General features: G+C 42.7%; 1 protein-coding gene across 1 annotated transcript; it reads left to right on the forward strand.

Moving 5' to 3' along the window:
* Positions 1-868: 868 nt before the first annotated feature.
* Positions 869-12,417, forward strand: LOC142558057 (uncharacterized). The gene is made up of 4 exons (XM_075670218.1): positions 869-910; positions 2,093-2,304; positions 7,299-7,521; positions 12,140-12,417. Exons 1-4 carry the CDS (start codon positions 871-873, stop codon positions 12,382-12,384), a joined length of 720 nt encoding a protein of 239 aa, XP_075526333.1. The 5' UTR covers positions 869-870; the 3' UTR covers positions 12,385-12,417.
* Positions 12,418-13,370: the final 953 nt, after the last annotated feature.

Below are 13,370 nucleotides of genomic sequence, written 5' to 3' on the forward strand. Positions count from 1 at the left end.
TTGCACTAAACCATCATGTTCTTCCTGAGGTGCTACTCCAGCTAAGACAACACTTGTAAGCTGAGCTCAGCAACATGTTGCTTGAACGCCGGCAAGTCTAGGTAAATATAGTGTAGAATATCCTACTACCTAACCCATTTTGTTTATTATCTTCCGCAAGGACACGTCGTTAGCTATGGAAAGTATGAAAAATTTACACTAAAGAATGCATTCTTTCACCTCTTTTCTTACTGAACGTAACTGGAAGCCCAAAAAATATTGCTGCAAGTTTGCTAGCAAAAAAATAGTTAGACGCTAGTGTCTTAAATTAAAGTTGGTAGCGATTCTAGCGCGAGACTGATTTTATTTCCAAAATAATAATTTCCGCCCTATAGTAATAATTTATCTTTTGAATAGTTATTATGTGAATTGTTATTATGCAATTATCACAGATTTTCGTTCCCAGCATCAATAATGGCTTGTGAGTGGAACAGCAACTTTTTTCCACTGCAATTTTTATTCGAATAATTTCCCGCTTCATATCATTGTACTGGGCATTTGAAAACTTTCCATATATGGTGTAGTTCTGCTTGCGCAATCATAAGGTACATAAATCAACCACGATGACGAATTGGAGGTGCTAGCACACAATTTTTTTATCTTCAAGAGAAAACTATACTTTACTCCTTTTTAGAGTAATTTATCTTATATATGCACTGATATGTACTGAGCTTATATGCGAAGCAAGTGGCCAATAAAGTAGAAGTGTTTAGCAGAAGCTTTAGGTCGGTTCACGGGTACCTACCCGTATCACGGATGCCATGTTTCAGCAACCAACGTTTCTGCGTGCACTGTTTCTTTGAACCCAGCATTCTGACCTAACCAGGAACCATGAAGGCATCATGCGCCCTCACGGTCGTCTTGCTTGGAGGTAAGAAATTTTTTTATACTTTCTTGGCGGTAAGTTCTAACGTCATCATGCTATTTGGCGCAGAAAAGCCCGGCCGAAAAATGAAGGCCGTGAAAACATGCGCATTCATTTTTCAGCTTCGTTTTTCAAACTACGTTTTTCTGAGCAGGTCAATTACTTAAGCTGTATCGCTATAATAGAAAGGTTGTTATGAGAGGAGTGATTATGGTGGTGCAATTTTCCGGTTTTTTTTTAGTCCACTTAGCTTCTTCTACCAGTGTACCCATTTATTCATGCGACTTACTCTTGCGATTCAGTGGTTGCACGAAAAATACCATGAACAATTATTTTTGCATATATTGAAGACTCTGCGTACCGAAGTATCCCCCAATCATTCCTGAGTGAAACCATTCGCCACACACGGCAACTTTGCTTAAAGCGCGACCGTGCTTCACGGTATGTCCGACGGGATGGCCAACAGGCGAGGTGCCGTAAGCATCGCCGAAAGAATAATTTTCCTCTCTAGGCAACGCTGAAGGCCAATAAATAAGTGGTGTCTGCACGTTGAGCTGGGGATTCAATTGAATTCCTTCTATGAAGAAATGCAGCATGAGTGACTCTACAGTTCAAATATATTTAACAGCGCCGTAATTGTGGCTACTCACTACAGTATGCACAAAGAGTCATTCTACCGCTTTAACTGGTTTTCAATTGTTTCTCCAGCACCTTGGAATAAAAAAATATTAATTTCACACATTTATCGATGGTGTATCATAATTCGTAACTAAAGAAACTAACAATAACTATTAGGTCGTGGTGTGAACTATAATTTTCACTGTATTATTTGTTACTTTCTCTCATTCAGTTTTGAACGGTGCAGTATTTACCTCCTAAGCGGCAAATCCCTCTAGAGCATATGATCCACTTATTGAAACCATAGCAATACAATACATTAGGCAAATGTGCAAACTTTCCAATCTTTATATTCTTTGGGCACTGCCCCTGACATCACACAAGTGCACATCGGTGCTTTGATAAAGTGCAGATGTAAATCGCACGTTTTTTTACGAATAGCTATAAATGATATTGCTAAAATTGCGACAAAGTTACCATTGGAATAACAAAAATAGTAACAGTTATTTCGTGTGAACAATACCACAATATTTATGTTGCCATTTCCTGTTGTCTTGTCCTATGTTACAGGATGTCTGTGGGCTAACAACGTGAACGACCAACAAAAACATCTCAATGACCTCTTTGGTAACATAATGAAAAATAGATTCCCGCTGAGTGACATGTATTTCACAATACGCCCAGATGGAGAACCGAACACCAGCACGCTGTACCGCTTCAACTTGACGAATGGAAAGATACACAATATAGGCCACCTACTCGAACCGAAATACAACAATGAGGTTTGATATTTTTACCGGATTAACTTCTGTGTGAATGTTTAGAGCAAAAACACCTGCATGCTTTAACAGGAGTTCTGTGGGCACATAGGCTACGTCTCGCATGAAAACATGCATGCTTTCATTCCTTTTCGTAAATAAGATCTTTGCTTGCGTGTGAAGTTAACGCGGAATATTTGTAGGTTTTGACAAATGAAAACTGGTAAACTGATAACACTGAAATCCATTAGTTGTAAAGGAAATACACGCTTAATAGTGATCCTACCAGGATAAACATTTACTGTGTCGAGGTCATTTGATATATACAAATGTCGTAAAACTGAAGTTTGAATAAAATAACTACGTGTACTAGGCCTGATGTAACGCGGTCACGAAACAGTTGGCTGCACCTGGGTGTGAATAATAGGAGTAGGTTACGAGGGGACGGAGAGTGCCTAAATTTATCCTTTTGTTTTGTTTTGGTGGAAATACGCAATGCTGTGCTTGCGAAGGAAGTTAATCTTATTATGCGAAAAAGAACACATCTTTAGCTTCATTTTCTAATCATACACGTAAAATGCCTAAATTGGCTGTGATGTTCAATATAGGTTTTTTTTTATTCAAAACCTTAAGAAAGTGTGATACTAGGCCGTGCGAATTTTTTGTTTCTTAACTATCATTCTCAATTATTATTGGCCCGTGCTGTTGATGAGCTTCCCGATCTTACTTCTTGTTTTTTTACGATAAAGCAATTGAAGTTAGCCTCACTCTAGATTAGTCTATGTACAACTAATGCTCGGGCTCCATGACTTCCTTCTGCGTGCAAGTATTACGGCATTTAGGTGCATTTCTTGCAATGTTTCCAGATAAGCTCTTTTGTTTGTTCATACTTTCGTACTTTTTTTTTCACAAATCTACTTGTACTGTAAACAAAAATTCTGCTCGTTCAGCCATTGAGTAATGGACATTTTTTTCTTTCAAAAAACAATTAACGTTCTCATATTCTATGAGTGGTTTCTATACAGACTCCTAAAAAGTTTCACCTGTTTATCCCCCACAAAATTAGAGTGGAGATTTCTCTCACTCTCTAGATACATGTGTAACAAAGCACTTCTTCCTTGACAGCTGAACCAGCTGAATAATTATAGAAGGAAGCGCATTATATTTAGGTTATCGTTATATTGAAGAATTTGAATAAAATAGAAATTTGAAGCGTCATGAATTGGTCTTTGTGGCTGGGTGGCGAAAACAAAGCTATTTTCCTATAGTAAACATGAGCAGGGCTCGAACTGGACATATTGTCTTGTAGACATTGTGACTTGTCATTCTTGTAAACTTGCGATAATTTCTAAATACTAATATGCAAAATTCTTGTCAGTTAAGCAGTGGCGCTATATTCTGCATATTCATGTGAGAATGTTCATGTTGTCGGCTTTGCTAAACCTGAGCACTTGCTTTGGACTACAACATTTCTTCTTGTACTGCGGACACAATTGCGTGTTCCCATTGTTAAGAAACGTTGTTACCTTTCGGCGGTCTACAAAAGCCTACAAGCCGTCTCAATTGAATAAGCACTTTCTCTTTAGAAAAGTAATAATAAAACAACTAATCAAATGTGCCTTCTTAAAAAGCTTCACGACTTTGCTGTTTTCAAATGCAAGCAAAGGTAAGTTAAGCAATTCCGTAGTAAGAAGAAATGCAGTGCCTAAATTGTGCGGCTAAAATTTGTCACTGCACGACATTCACATTCCATTCAATGCTAAAATGCTAGAAATTGAAACTGATGTGAAACGAAGAGGTGTGTCCTTAAATGATTTGCATTCCGAAAAGGAATGTTGTTTATTATTAAAGTGGAGGCAGAGCTAGCAGCCAAAGCATCTACTGAGAACAGCACTGCAAATGTGCATAATTATTAGCCACTTCAATACAACAGGAACTGCAGTTGGTTGCCAAATTGCAACTTGCACGCGAAGGTGAGTATCGTGGAGTCCTCATAACATTTGGATGGATGGATGGATGTGTGTTGTTTAGTGGCGCAAGGGCCAGGTGTGGCCAAAGAGCGCCATGACTGATGATGCTGTGTTAAGCGCTGATTGGTGAGTTACGATGATGGGGTGTAACATGGCTGTAAAGTGGCCTAAAATTAATCGCTATCGTAGAAGCATAAAACGATATATAGGTATAAAATTATGACAGTGATACGTGGAGTGGTCTCTGGGTATAGCACGAGTGACAATTGATCATGGGGCTAAAATGCATAAATATGGAAATAGCACATGTCTCCTCAAAGCCTTTGAGCATAAAGGCTGGGAGGCAGGTGCTTTCTTTTAATGCAGCTACCGCAGCAGAAACCTCTGTTAAGAGGCTGTGCTACGGATTTCCTGGTGCTATAATATGAAAACTATGTAAAGCTTTGAAAAATTGAAACAGTGATTGGTGTTTAAAGAGAGGTTCCATACCTATAATCATTTGAGGATGAAGTGGAATTTGTTGCCGGTGAGGTAATGGAAAATGCTTTTTCCTATTTGCGTCTAATTCCCTGCATTGCATCAGGATGTGAAGCACGGTAAGTGGCTCACCACATTTATCACACGTGGGTGGATCACCACCTGTCAACAGGTATGCGTGTGTACTGTATGTGTGTCGTATTCTAATCCTCGTAACATTTAGGTGCAGCCCTAACATGGCGATTGTTAACTCACGTGAAACACAATCAGCGAACGCGTATTTTTCTCAACACTACGCTCTTGCCGGTTGAGCCTAGTGCCACTGACTGTCTACACATAGCTTTCTACAGAATATAACTGGCAACCAATAGTGGCAAATTATACTAGAGGTTGTTAAACATGATATATCCTTTGTGTTATCCTCAGTGATGTGCGCGTTTCTGCTCTATGAGTACTTTGTTTCACCTCCATTCTTATTGGTAGCTGCTATTTGCTGGCCTGTAATGTGTGCGACATCGACTAATTTGAGTCACTTAAAAAGGAACCAGTTCAATATATTTCCCACCGTTAGTCCATGATTTCTCACCTTCTTCCTTGAGTTAGGTATCGCCAGAGCAGTACGACACAATATGACGAAAGCCTGTTGTTGCGACTGACGGTGGCCTATCCCACCACTGTAAACCAATTGTTCTGACAACGGCTACTTGAACCTCGACCGGCGTTACTACTGGGTAGCCTGGCCTTGTCGGCAGGCCGCAGGCGTCCGGGAGGCCATCACCACCAAGCAGGCGCGAGGCGATAGCTAGTGCCAAACTTGCACTGTTTATTCCGTGATAATGAAGTGGGAAAGAAAGAAGAGAATACAAAAAGATACATTGCGTGACCACTTATATAGACCTGTTAAAATTGTACGCGGCATTTTTCTCGCACCAACGTCACACTGTATGTAATGAGTCCGGTCGGTGATTGGCGGCTACTCGCTGTCTCCTAGGCGAAGTTGCACGTGCGTTCATCCGCTGGCAGAACCCGTGGGTCACCTTTGATACGAGGAAGGAGGGCCTCCCTTTGACTCACACAGTTCGCCCCCCCTCCCCCCACACACACATTGGCCCGGAATCACTGCAGGGAGCAAGCCACACGAGGAACTACCTGAGACACCTATATGGAATTTGGAATCTACCCTGGGCTTTCAGATTAGGCATGGTTTTTCGATAGTCGTATTTTCAATGGAACTTCACACCAATCGCAAGAGCGCGTATACTAGGCGTGTTTTTCAGCTGCACCAAGTTTTCAAAAATTGCCTATGGCAGATAACCCAATTCTAACCATTGTACTAACTTACTCGACGATGAAGCCTTTAATTGTTGGAGAAATCAATATGGGTAATCAAATAATTAAGGTAATAACAACAATAAGCCTTAATTTACATCATGTCATATACCGAAATTTATTAATTGTGGCTAGTGAGTTCGCAAGGCGATATCACTTGCACGAATTGTTAGAACAACACCAGATACGAGATACTAATCTATAAAGGGTCTGACAAAACGCTTTGGCCGTTCAATTATTTTAGTGTTTTAATGCATAAAACAGGGATTTTTTCATAAGGTAAGTCGAGTAATAGTACGGCGTGTATCTTAAAATTACTGCCACCGACAGAATTCGTCTTCAGTGCGCCTTGTATATTCAGTGGCTACAATAGCAGATTATGATGCTTTTCACCAGCTAATTAAACAAAGAGGTAATTGGATGAATGATGCTAAATATTTAAGGAGTAATTTTACTTCTTGTAGAAGTTATCACAACCTCATTGACTTATTTAGTGCCAAGGTTGGAAGTGTGCCATCTGCTAGAAACAACATTAGAAAAAATTTCTGAACCTAAAAAAAACTTATACAGGAAGTGTCCAAATCCACGTTCCAGCAACGGCTTCCTCTCAGTGATAGAGACATGTCTCTAAGGCCATGCTCTTTTCCACTTGCATTCGCCGGAAGCAATTGGAGAGCCGAAAAGACGTCCTAAACTCATTGTGGACGGCGCATACAATCGTAAGAGCACACCAACAGTTAAGGAAGTCTGAGCCAAGAAACGGTATCCTTTAGAAAAATAAAAATATTTCTCACAGTGAGGGCAGCACTTGCTGTAGGCTTATCTCTCACGCCGACGCGCGGTAGCTCTAGCTTGCATATTTCACATTATTCAGCATACGCGTAGAAGAGAGGATAACTGCAGATGAAAAAAATTGTTTATACAAATTGTTCCGCGACATTTTGCGCGTTAACACTCTAGGAATAAGGTCTCCCCAGACGGTAACTCTTTCGATAAAATTTATATAATAACTATTGGTTCTCGATGCTTTTAATAAGTGGACTGGCTTGAACCGCAAATGTTGCTGCAGGTTTCCATATTTGTATAAAAATTTTGACTCAGGCGTCTACATGGTGCGTCAATTTGTGTTGTTCGTTTCACAGGTTTAGGGAAGACTTCGCTCTGCATATTGATACTAGGAGGATTCGCTATAAGCAAGCAATAACGTAGTGTATAACCCCACCCTCTTCTTTTTTTCTACAGACATGTAATGCAGAATTGACACAAAGTGATTTCACTGCGAGGTGCCGGTTTAACCTCAAGGATGCCGCGATTTCCTACGAAGGCCAGATGCTCTACGGAAGGCCTGTAGTGCAAGAGTTTATGCTTTACGCATTGATCACCGAGTTCATATGGGGTAGACATCGCAACCCTGCATTACTGTTCATGTTCATCTACCACCAGCTGGGATGCAACGGCGGAATGGGTATGATAGCTGTCGTCACGGTACTTTTTAGTCCAGCTGAACAAGATTTCTGGCATTTTTAGAATTCTAAGCTGTGGCAAAGTGCACTCAGAGCTTGCTTTCAGAGACTCTGCCATTCTTCTACTGTGTAGGAGCGCAGAGAATTGCTTTTTTTTTTGGTAGTGGCCAATATCCTAGAGCTAAGAATGCGCGAGAAATGGCAGTGTGGTTTGATTTGAGTATTTGATAGAAGATGGTGTGAACGTAAGGTTTGACGCTGCTATGGCGATTTGTGTGACGTGTAGCAGAAAATAAAGTAAGAATAAAGCAACACTAGACTGCTAAAGGCTCTGAGAGTACAATAAAAAAGCCCAGAATCACGTCCGAAAGAATGACGTTAACGAATAAAGCAAGAAGGGTACTCTTAAAGATGGCGTTATAGGCGACGTTGTTGAAACAGTTAAGAAGAAAGTTGTACTTCAGACCAGCGACTTCAGCGACTTCAGGCCGGCGACGCCGGACGCTCTCTATTTCGCCAGATAATTACAGCAGACACATTAGAGACTAATATTTAAATGCATTTTAATTCTTTTTTGTTAAATTGCATGGTTTTTAATGCAAGAGCCGTTACTGCGTTGAAAGACACTTCACGGAGACTTCTGCAGAGCGCGTGTCTTCCGTAATTATTTTACCGCGCGAAGCTCGGAGCGCAAGAAATGAAGAGGGCGTGTGAGCCCTACGGTACAAAAATCATGTCAAGTTATACAAGCTACGTTTTATTTGCTTATGCTATACACAAACATAATGTTAAACTTGTGCTAGAGCAAGGGGATGTTTTGGCGTTGAAATCATACTTATTACCGGTTCGCAATGGGTGCGTTTATGTTAGAGAGGGTTGCTCGGGTACAGGAATAGCCGTCGCCCCCGCCCTGTAGTTCTGCGGGCGCCTGAGGCTGCCCTGCGAAGCTCGATACCGCTGCAACCACATACTTAGAGGGGTGCAGCACTTGCCCGAATACCCTGCACTTACGATTCTTATAGAGACGAACATGTTCCGCCGTAGTCAGAGGGGTTGGGTGCCCTCCGCTCTTGCTCCCAAAGTCTCGTCGCGCCATTTCGAATTCCTACGTGTCGAGGCAAGGGCGCTGTAGCTGAGCAAGCGTGAAACGTGTGCTAAATGTCGGGCACTTTTAAGCTTTAGACGCCCTGCTCCCGATGAGCAGCGATTTGAGTTTGATGGAATATAGATATATGACTAGAGCGAGCTCTCTAATACGCGAATGCTCCCACTCGGATCCACCAACCTATTGCCGAGGTACGCCTCTCTGAACGCCGGTTGTAAGGCTGAATTTAATTCCAAATGCGTCATGGATGGCGCGAAAACAACGCCATCTAAGCGCACGACACGTACATAATCCAGTAAGCACCTTTTTCCTCCACGCAACAATACCAACGTAAGATCAGTGGATTGTACGGTTTCAAAAATATAACCATTAATGTCGTAAGATGTTTTCGTTAGGTGCCAATACAGCAAGCGACCCCCACTGACTCGTTACCGAGACGTTTCACTTCGAAACTTGTTGGCTTGGCTTCATTATATTTGTGGTAGCACAGGTCTGTTCTTTGTTTATCCATCGCTGGATGACGAAGGCGATGGTTTAATATTGTAGATCTGAATGGCCGCCCCACAGCGAAACATCACGCCGGAAGTCACATCATGCCAGCGCACCTTAAGAATAATGTTACGTGTAGCTGGAGCCCAATAGTATATACAATTTATTTACGGGGAAGCTAACGGAAGGCCAAAATGGCGACGCTATATCATGCGGGGCCCACGTCGTCTTCTTGCTCCTCAGTGCAGCCTCACTCTGGTGGCTGTTCCGTAGCATCACCCCCGGCGGTAGAAGCGCCGTGCCGGTGCTTAATCTACACATCCGTAGTGAAAGGTGTCTGGTATCGCTTTAGTCTCGCCACGTGAACTAAGTCACTTGCAGCCGACGATGACGCTGACAGGTCGGCGGGGATGACTTCATACGTGACATCGGTCACTTGTCGCACCGCACGGTATGGGCCCGTGAACCGCGACAGCAGCTTTTCTGAAAGGCCCACACGTCGAATGGGCGACCAGAGAAGCACCAGAGAACCCGGAGTAAAGTGCACTTTGCGATGGTGGCAATCATAGAGGCGTCTCTGATCCTCCTGTGAGGCCTCGAGACGGGCGCGGGCGAGCTGGCGCGCGTGGTCGGCGTATGCGATCGCGTCGCGGGCGTATTCAGTGGTTGAACGTATGGCCGAGGGCAACAAAGTGTCCAAAGGCAACGCGTGTTCTCGGCCATATAGGAGATAGAACGGTGAATAGCCGGCGGTGTCGTGACGCGATGAATTATACGCGAACGTCACATATGCTAAGTGAAGATCCCAGTCGTGGTGGTCGGTCGCAACGTATTTTGAAAGCATGTCGGTGATGGTCAGGTTGAGGCGCTCCGTGAGGCCGTTGGTCTGTGGGTGGTAGGACGTGCTGAACTTGTGCTTTGTCGAGTAGTAGCGTGGGATGTCCTCGACGACTGCCGACAGAAAGCTGCGGCCACGGTCAGTGAGTAATTGGCGCGGAGCACAATGCACTAAAATGATGTCATAGAGCAGAAAGTCATCAAAGTCGGTAGCACAACTTGTCTGAAGGGCTCTGGTGATTGCGTACCGCGTCGCATCATCAGTAGTGACGGCGACCCATTTATTTCCGGAGCCCGAGAGAGGAAATGGTCCAAGAAGGTCTACACCAACACGCAAAAAGTGTTCGGGTGGGATGTCGATCGGCTGGAGACATCCAGCTGGAGGTGTGGAGGGCTTCTTCCGGCGCTGACAGGGCTCACAAGCGGCAACGTAGCGCCGCACGGAGAGCCAAAAGAATCGACGGCGTACACGGTCGTATGTGCGCGAGACGCCCAAGTGTCCAGCCAAGGGAGCGTCGTGAAGTTGTTGGAGGACAGTAGAACGCAGGTGTGATGGAATTACGAGCAGAAGGTCAAGGCCATGTGGATCGAGATTGCGGCGGTACAATGCCCCCTCCTTAAGGAGAAACATCCGGGGAGAGGCGTCGCCAGGCGTTGAATCCAGATGGTCGATGAGGGCTCGTAATGAAGGATCGCGGTGTTGCTCGTTGCCGATTTCAAGCAACTGGGAGACAAACAAAACGCAAGCGATGGCGTCCGCATCAGCCGGTTCGTCGACGGGGTAGCGGGACAAACAATCGGCATCCTGGTGCAAGCATCCCGTCTTATATACCATGAATAAGGTATATTCTTGCAGGCGTAATGCCTAGCGAGCGAGTCGTCCCGTGGGGTCCTTGAGTGAGGATAGCCAGCAGAGCGCGGGGTGATCAGTGGTGACACAGAAGGGGCGTAAGCGAATATTCTACACAAATTGCATCACGTGGTTCTACAGTGCCTCTTCAAGGCTCTCTCACTGAAACAGCGAGCTTTCGCTTTTACAGTTTTGAATGAATGTTGTAAATCTATGTTAAGCGGGATGGCACATACGTTCTCTTGGAACACATAGTTGTTCCCAGTGATGATTATTACAGTAAGTGGTGAGCACACCGGCAGCAGGAATCTCGAGCACTCGTCATAATGATTCCCCAAGTAGCATATTCGCTAAGTGCTCTCACAAGGCACAATGTCTACAGTAGCAGGCAAACGAACTGAACTTTGACGCTCATAGAAAGAACATGTCTACAACGATTAGAATCATAGGTTAAGAAGGATCTGTGGCGCAGGGTAAATGCAAGCGAAAATATGAAGGCGTCAAAGGCAGGGCCAAATTTGTAGCTATTTCTGTCTCCTCTCATATCTTGCTTTTGTTTTTCCTAGCGGCACATATCCACCTCAAGCTTAACCGAAGAGCTTAACCGAACTTAACCGAAGAGCTTAACAATATACTCCGATAAACGCTATAGGGTACACATTATATTTGAATACTTCACCGCTTTGGCCTTAAATGACTGTTACGACTGCCATACGAAAGTTGCCGCGTTAACACATTCAGGATGATGGCTGCCACTGAGTATAGCCTGCACATATTTGGGTGTGCCAGAACTATAGCGTTTACACAAAATGGATGAAAAAAATGGACTTATTTCGTTTAGACAAAATAGATGAAAAAAAACGGGACTTATGCCAGCTAAAGGCAGTCATTAATTCAGTCTTAAGGCAACTGCAAAAAGTAAGTAGCTTCCCAAACAAATAAGAGTAGAAAAACTACTCCGAAGCCTAAATAAGAGTCTTGTTTCTAAAAAAGTGTCGCCATCCGAATGAACATCAGGAATGCACGTATACATTCAGCAAATGCATTAATAAAACATTGCCATAGATTTCATTATTATAGACTGCATAACTACATTCACAAATATAGCTTATGTAATAGTCAACATATTTTTAAACAGAATCGTGACAATACGAAAAGTGTTGAGTGTACACAAAAAGTCAATAATTAGGTGGCATGATCCTCTGTTAAATTAAGTAAAACGTGTTATATAGTGGTATATGTTTCATTTTATACGAGCAGTGTTTCTGACAATGTTGTAAATCCCTATCCTTTGGCTGCCACTATGTCTGTAAATACAGCAGTGTTCCTTATGTTTCAGGTGATATACGGCAGTGCCAAATTACGGACTTCATGTTGAGTGCAACGACGTTTCCCATGTTCACGAGTTTTAACTTCACACCATTTCGAAACAATGCGACTCTAGCTGGTATAGTTTGGGAAGATTTTCAAGTGAAAATGTTCACTCATGTTAGGCTTAAAGTGATGCGAACCATCAACTATACATGTCGTCAAAAACTGTCAGAAAGAAAGATTACTAATAGTATGCTTTCAAATAATTCTTGATGTGAAGAATATATGATGCCAAGAATATCCCAAGTGTACGATGTACAAAGGGCCAGATGCTTGACAAAACCCGTCTCGCCAAAAACTGTCCATAATGTATGAATTTCAAGAGCCATGTGACCTGAAGGGATTCTGACGGAAATTTTATCTAGAACACTTTTTTACCAATAAAGATTATTCATCACCATCCACCTGCACCTACGCTCAATGGATTTACCGTTTTTTTTTCAGCAGCAACGACTTGGTACTACGTTGTTCGTATACCTTCAAAAAACACACATGCTTTGGCATCAAATCTTTCTGGGAATATTTGCTTCAGGACTATAACCAGCAATGCTTCCCGGTTTTCGAGTTGTCTACGTCGTAGCTTAAGTAACACATCGACTAAACTACGCGATTAAGCTTACAAAATTTCAGTTTGCACTCAAGTTGAATTTGCTTCTTCGATATGGTCTCCTGATCACTTACATATAAAGGATATGTTAAAATCAGTTCAATATAGAGCCGCTAGATTTATCTCGCAAAGCTGCATATACTACTTACTACTCCATTACATACATAAAAAATTTTTATTGAATTTTTGGCTTTTTATAATGATTGGCACTTATTTTTCGCTTCTCGCATCCATCTATGTGTGTTCACTCGGATATCTTTTCGCTGCTCATATGGATGGCGCATTCAATAAAAACTGCACAGAGGAATGCTCTACTATGAGTTGTGCCTACTGTATTATGGTGTAATTTTTATATATTGAAAAAAATGTTGTGACGCCTCCTATACGCAATGACCTACCTCTTGGCTTTTCAGGTGTTTAGTACAAATAAGTAAATAAATACTATAAATAAGCACAATGTTGCATGTATTAACGTCTAGAAGGCGTATTACGTGCTATTTGATTTTTCGCACAACATATTGTTATCAAGTCCCGCCAGTGACGAAGCTGAAGGCAGCACAGAAGACGACGACGCTCGCTGATGTCGCGCGGA

This window comes from Dermacentor variabilis, chromosome 9 (assembly GCF_050947875.1).
Source record: "Dermacentor variabilis isolate Ectoservices chromosome 9, ASM5094787v1, whole genome shotgun sequence".
In the NCBI taxonomy this organism is placed as follows: Eukaryota; Metazoa; Arthropoda; class Arachnida; order Ixodida; family Ixodidae; genus Dermacentor; species Dermacentor variabilis.

What these genes read in the sequence shown, in the direction of transcription:
- LOC142558057 (XM_075670218.1), top strand. Translation starts at nt 871, where the DNA reads ATGAAGGCATCATGCGCCCTCACGGTCGTCTTGCTTGGAG. An exon ending in CACGGTCGTCTTGCTTGGAG is followed by an intron (nt 911 to 2,092) that starts GTAAGAAATTTT and finishes CCTATGTTACAG; the next exon opens with GATGTCTGTGGGCTAACAAC. An exon ending in AACCGAAATACAACAATGAG is followed by an intron (nt 2,305 to 7,298) that starts GTTTGATATTTT and finishes TTTTTTCTACAG; the next exon opens with ACATGTAATGCAGAATTGAC.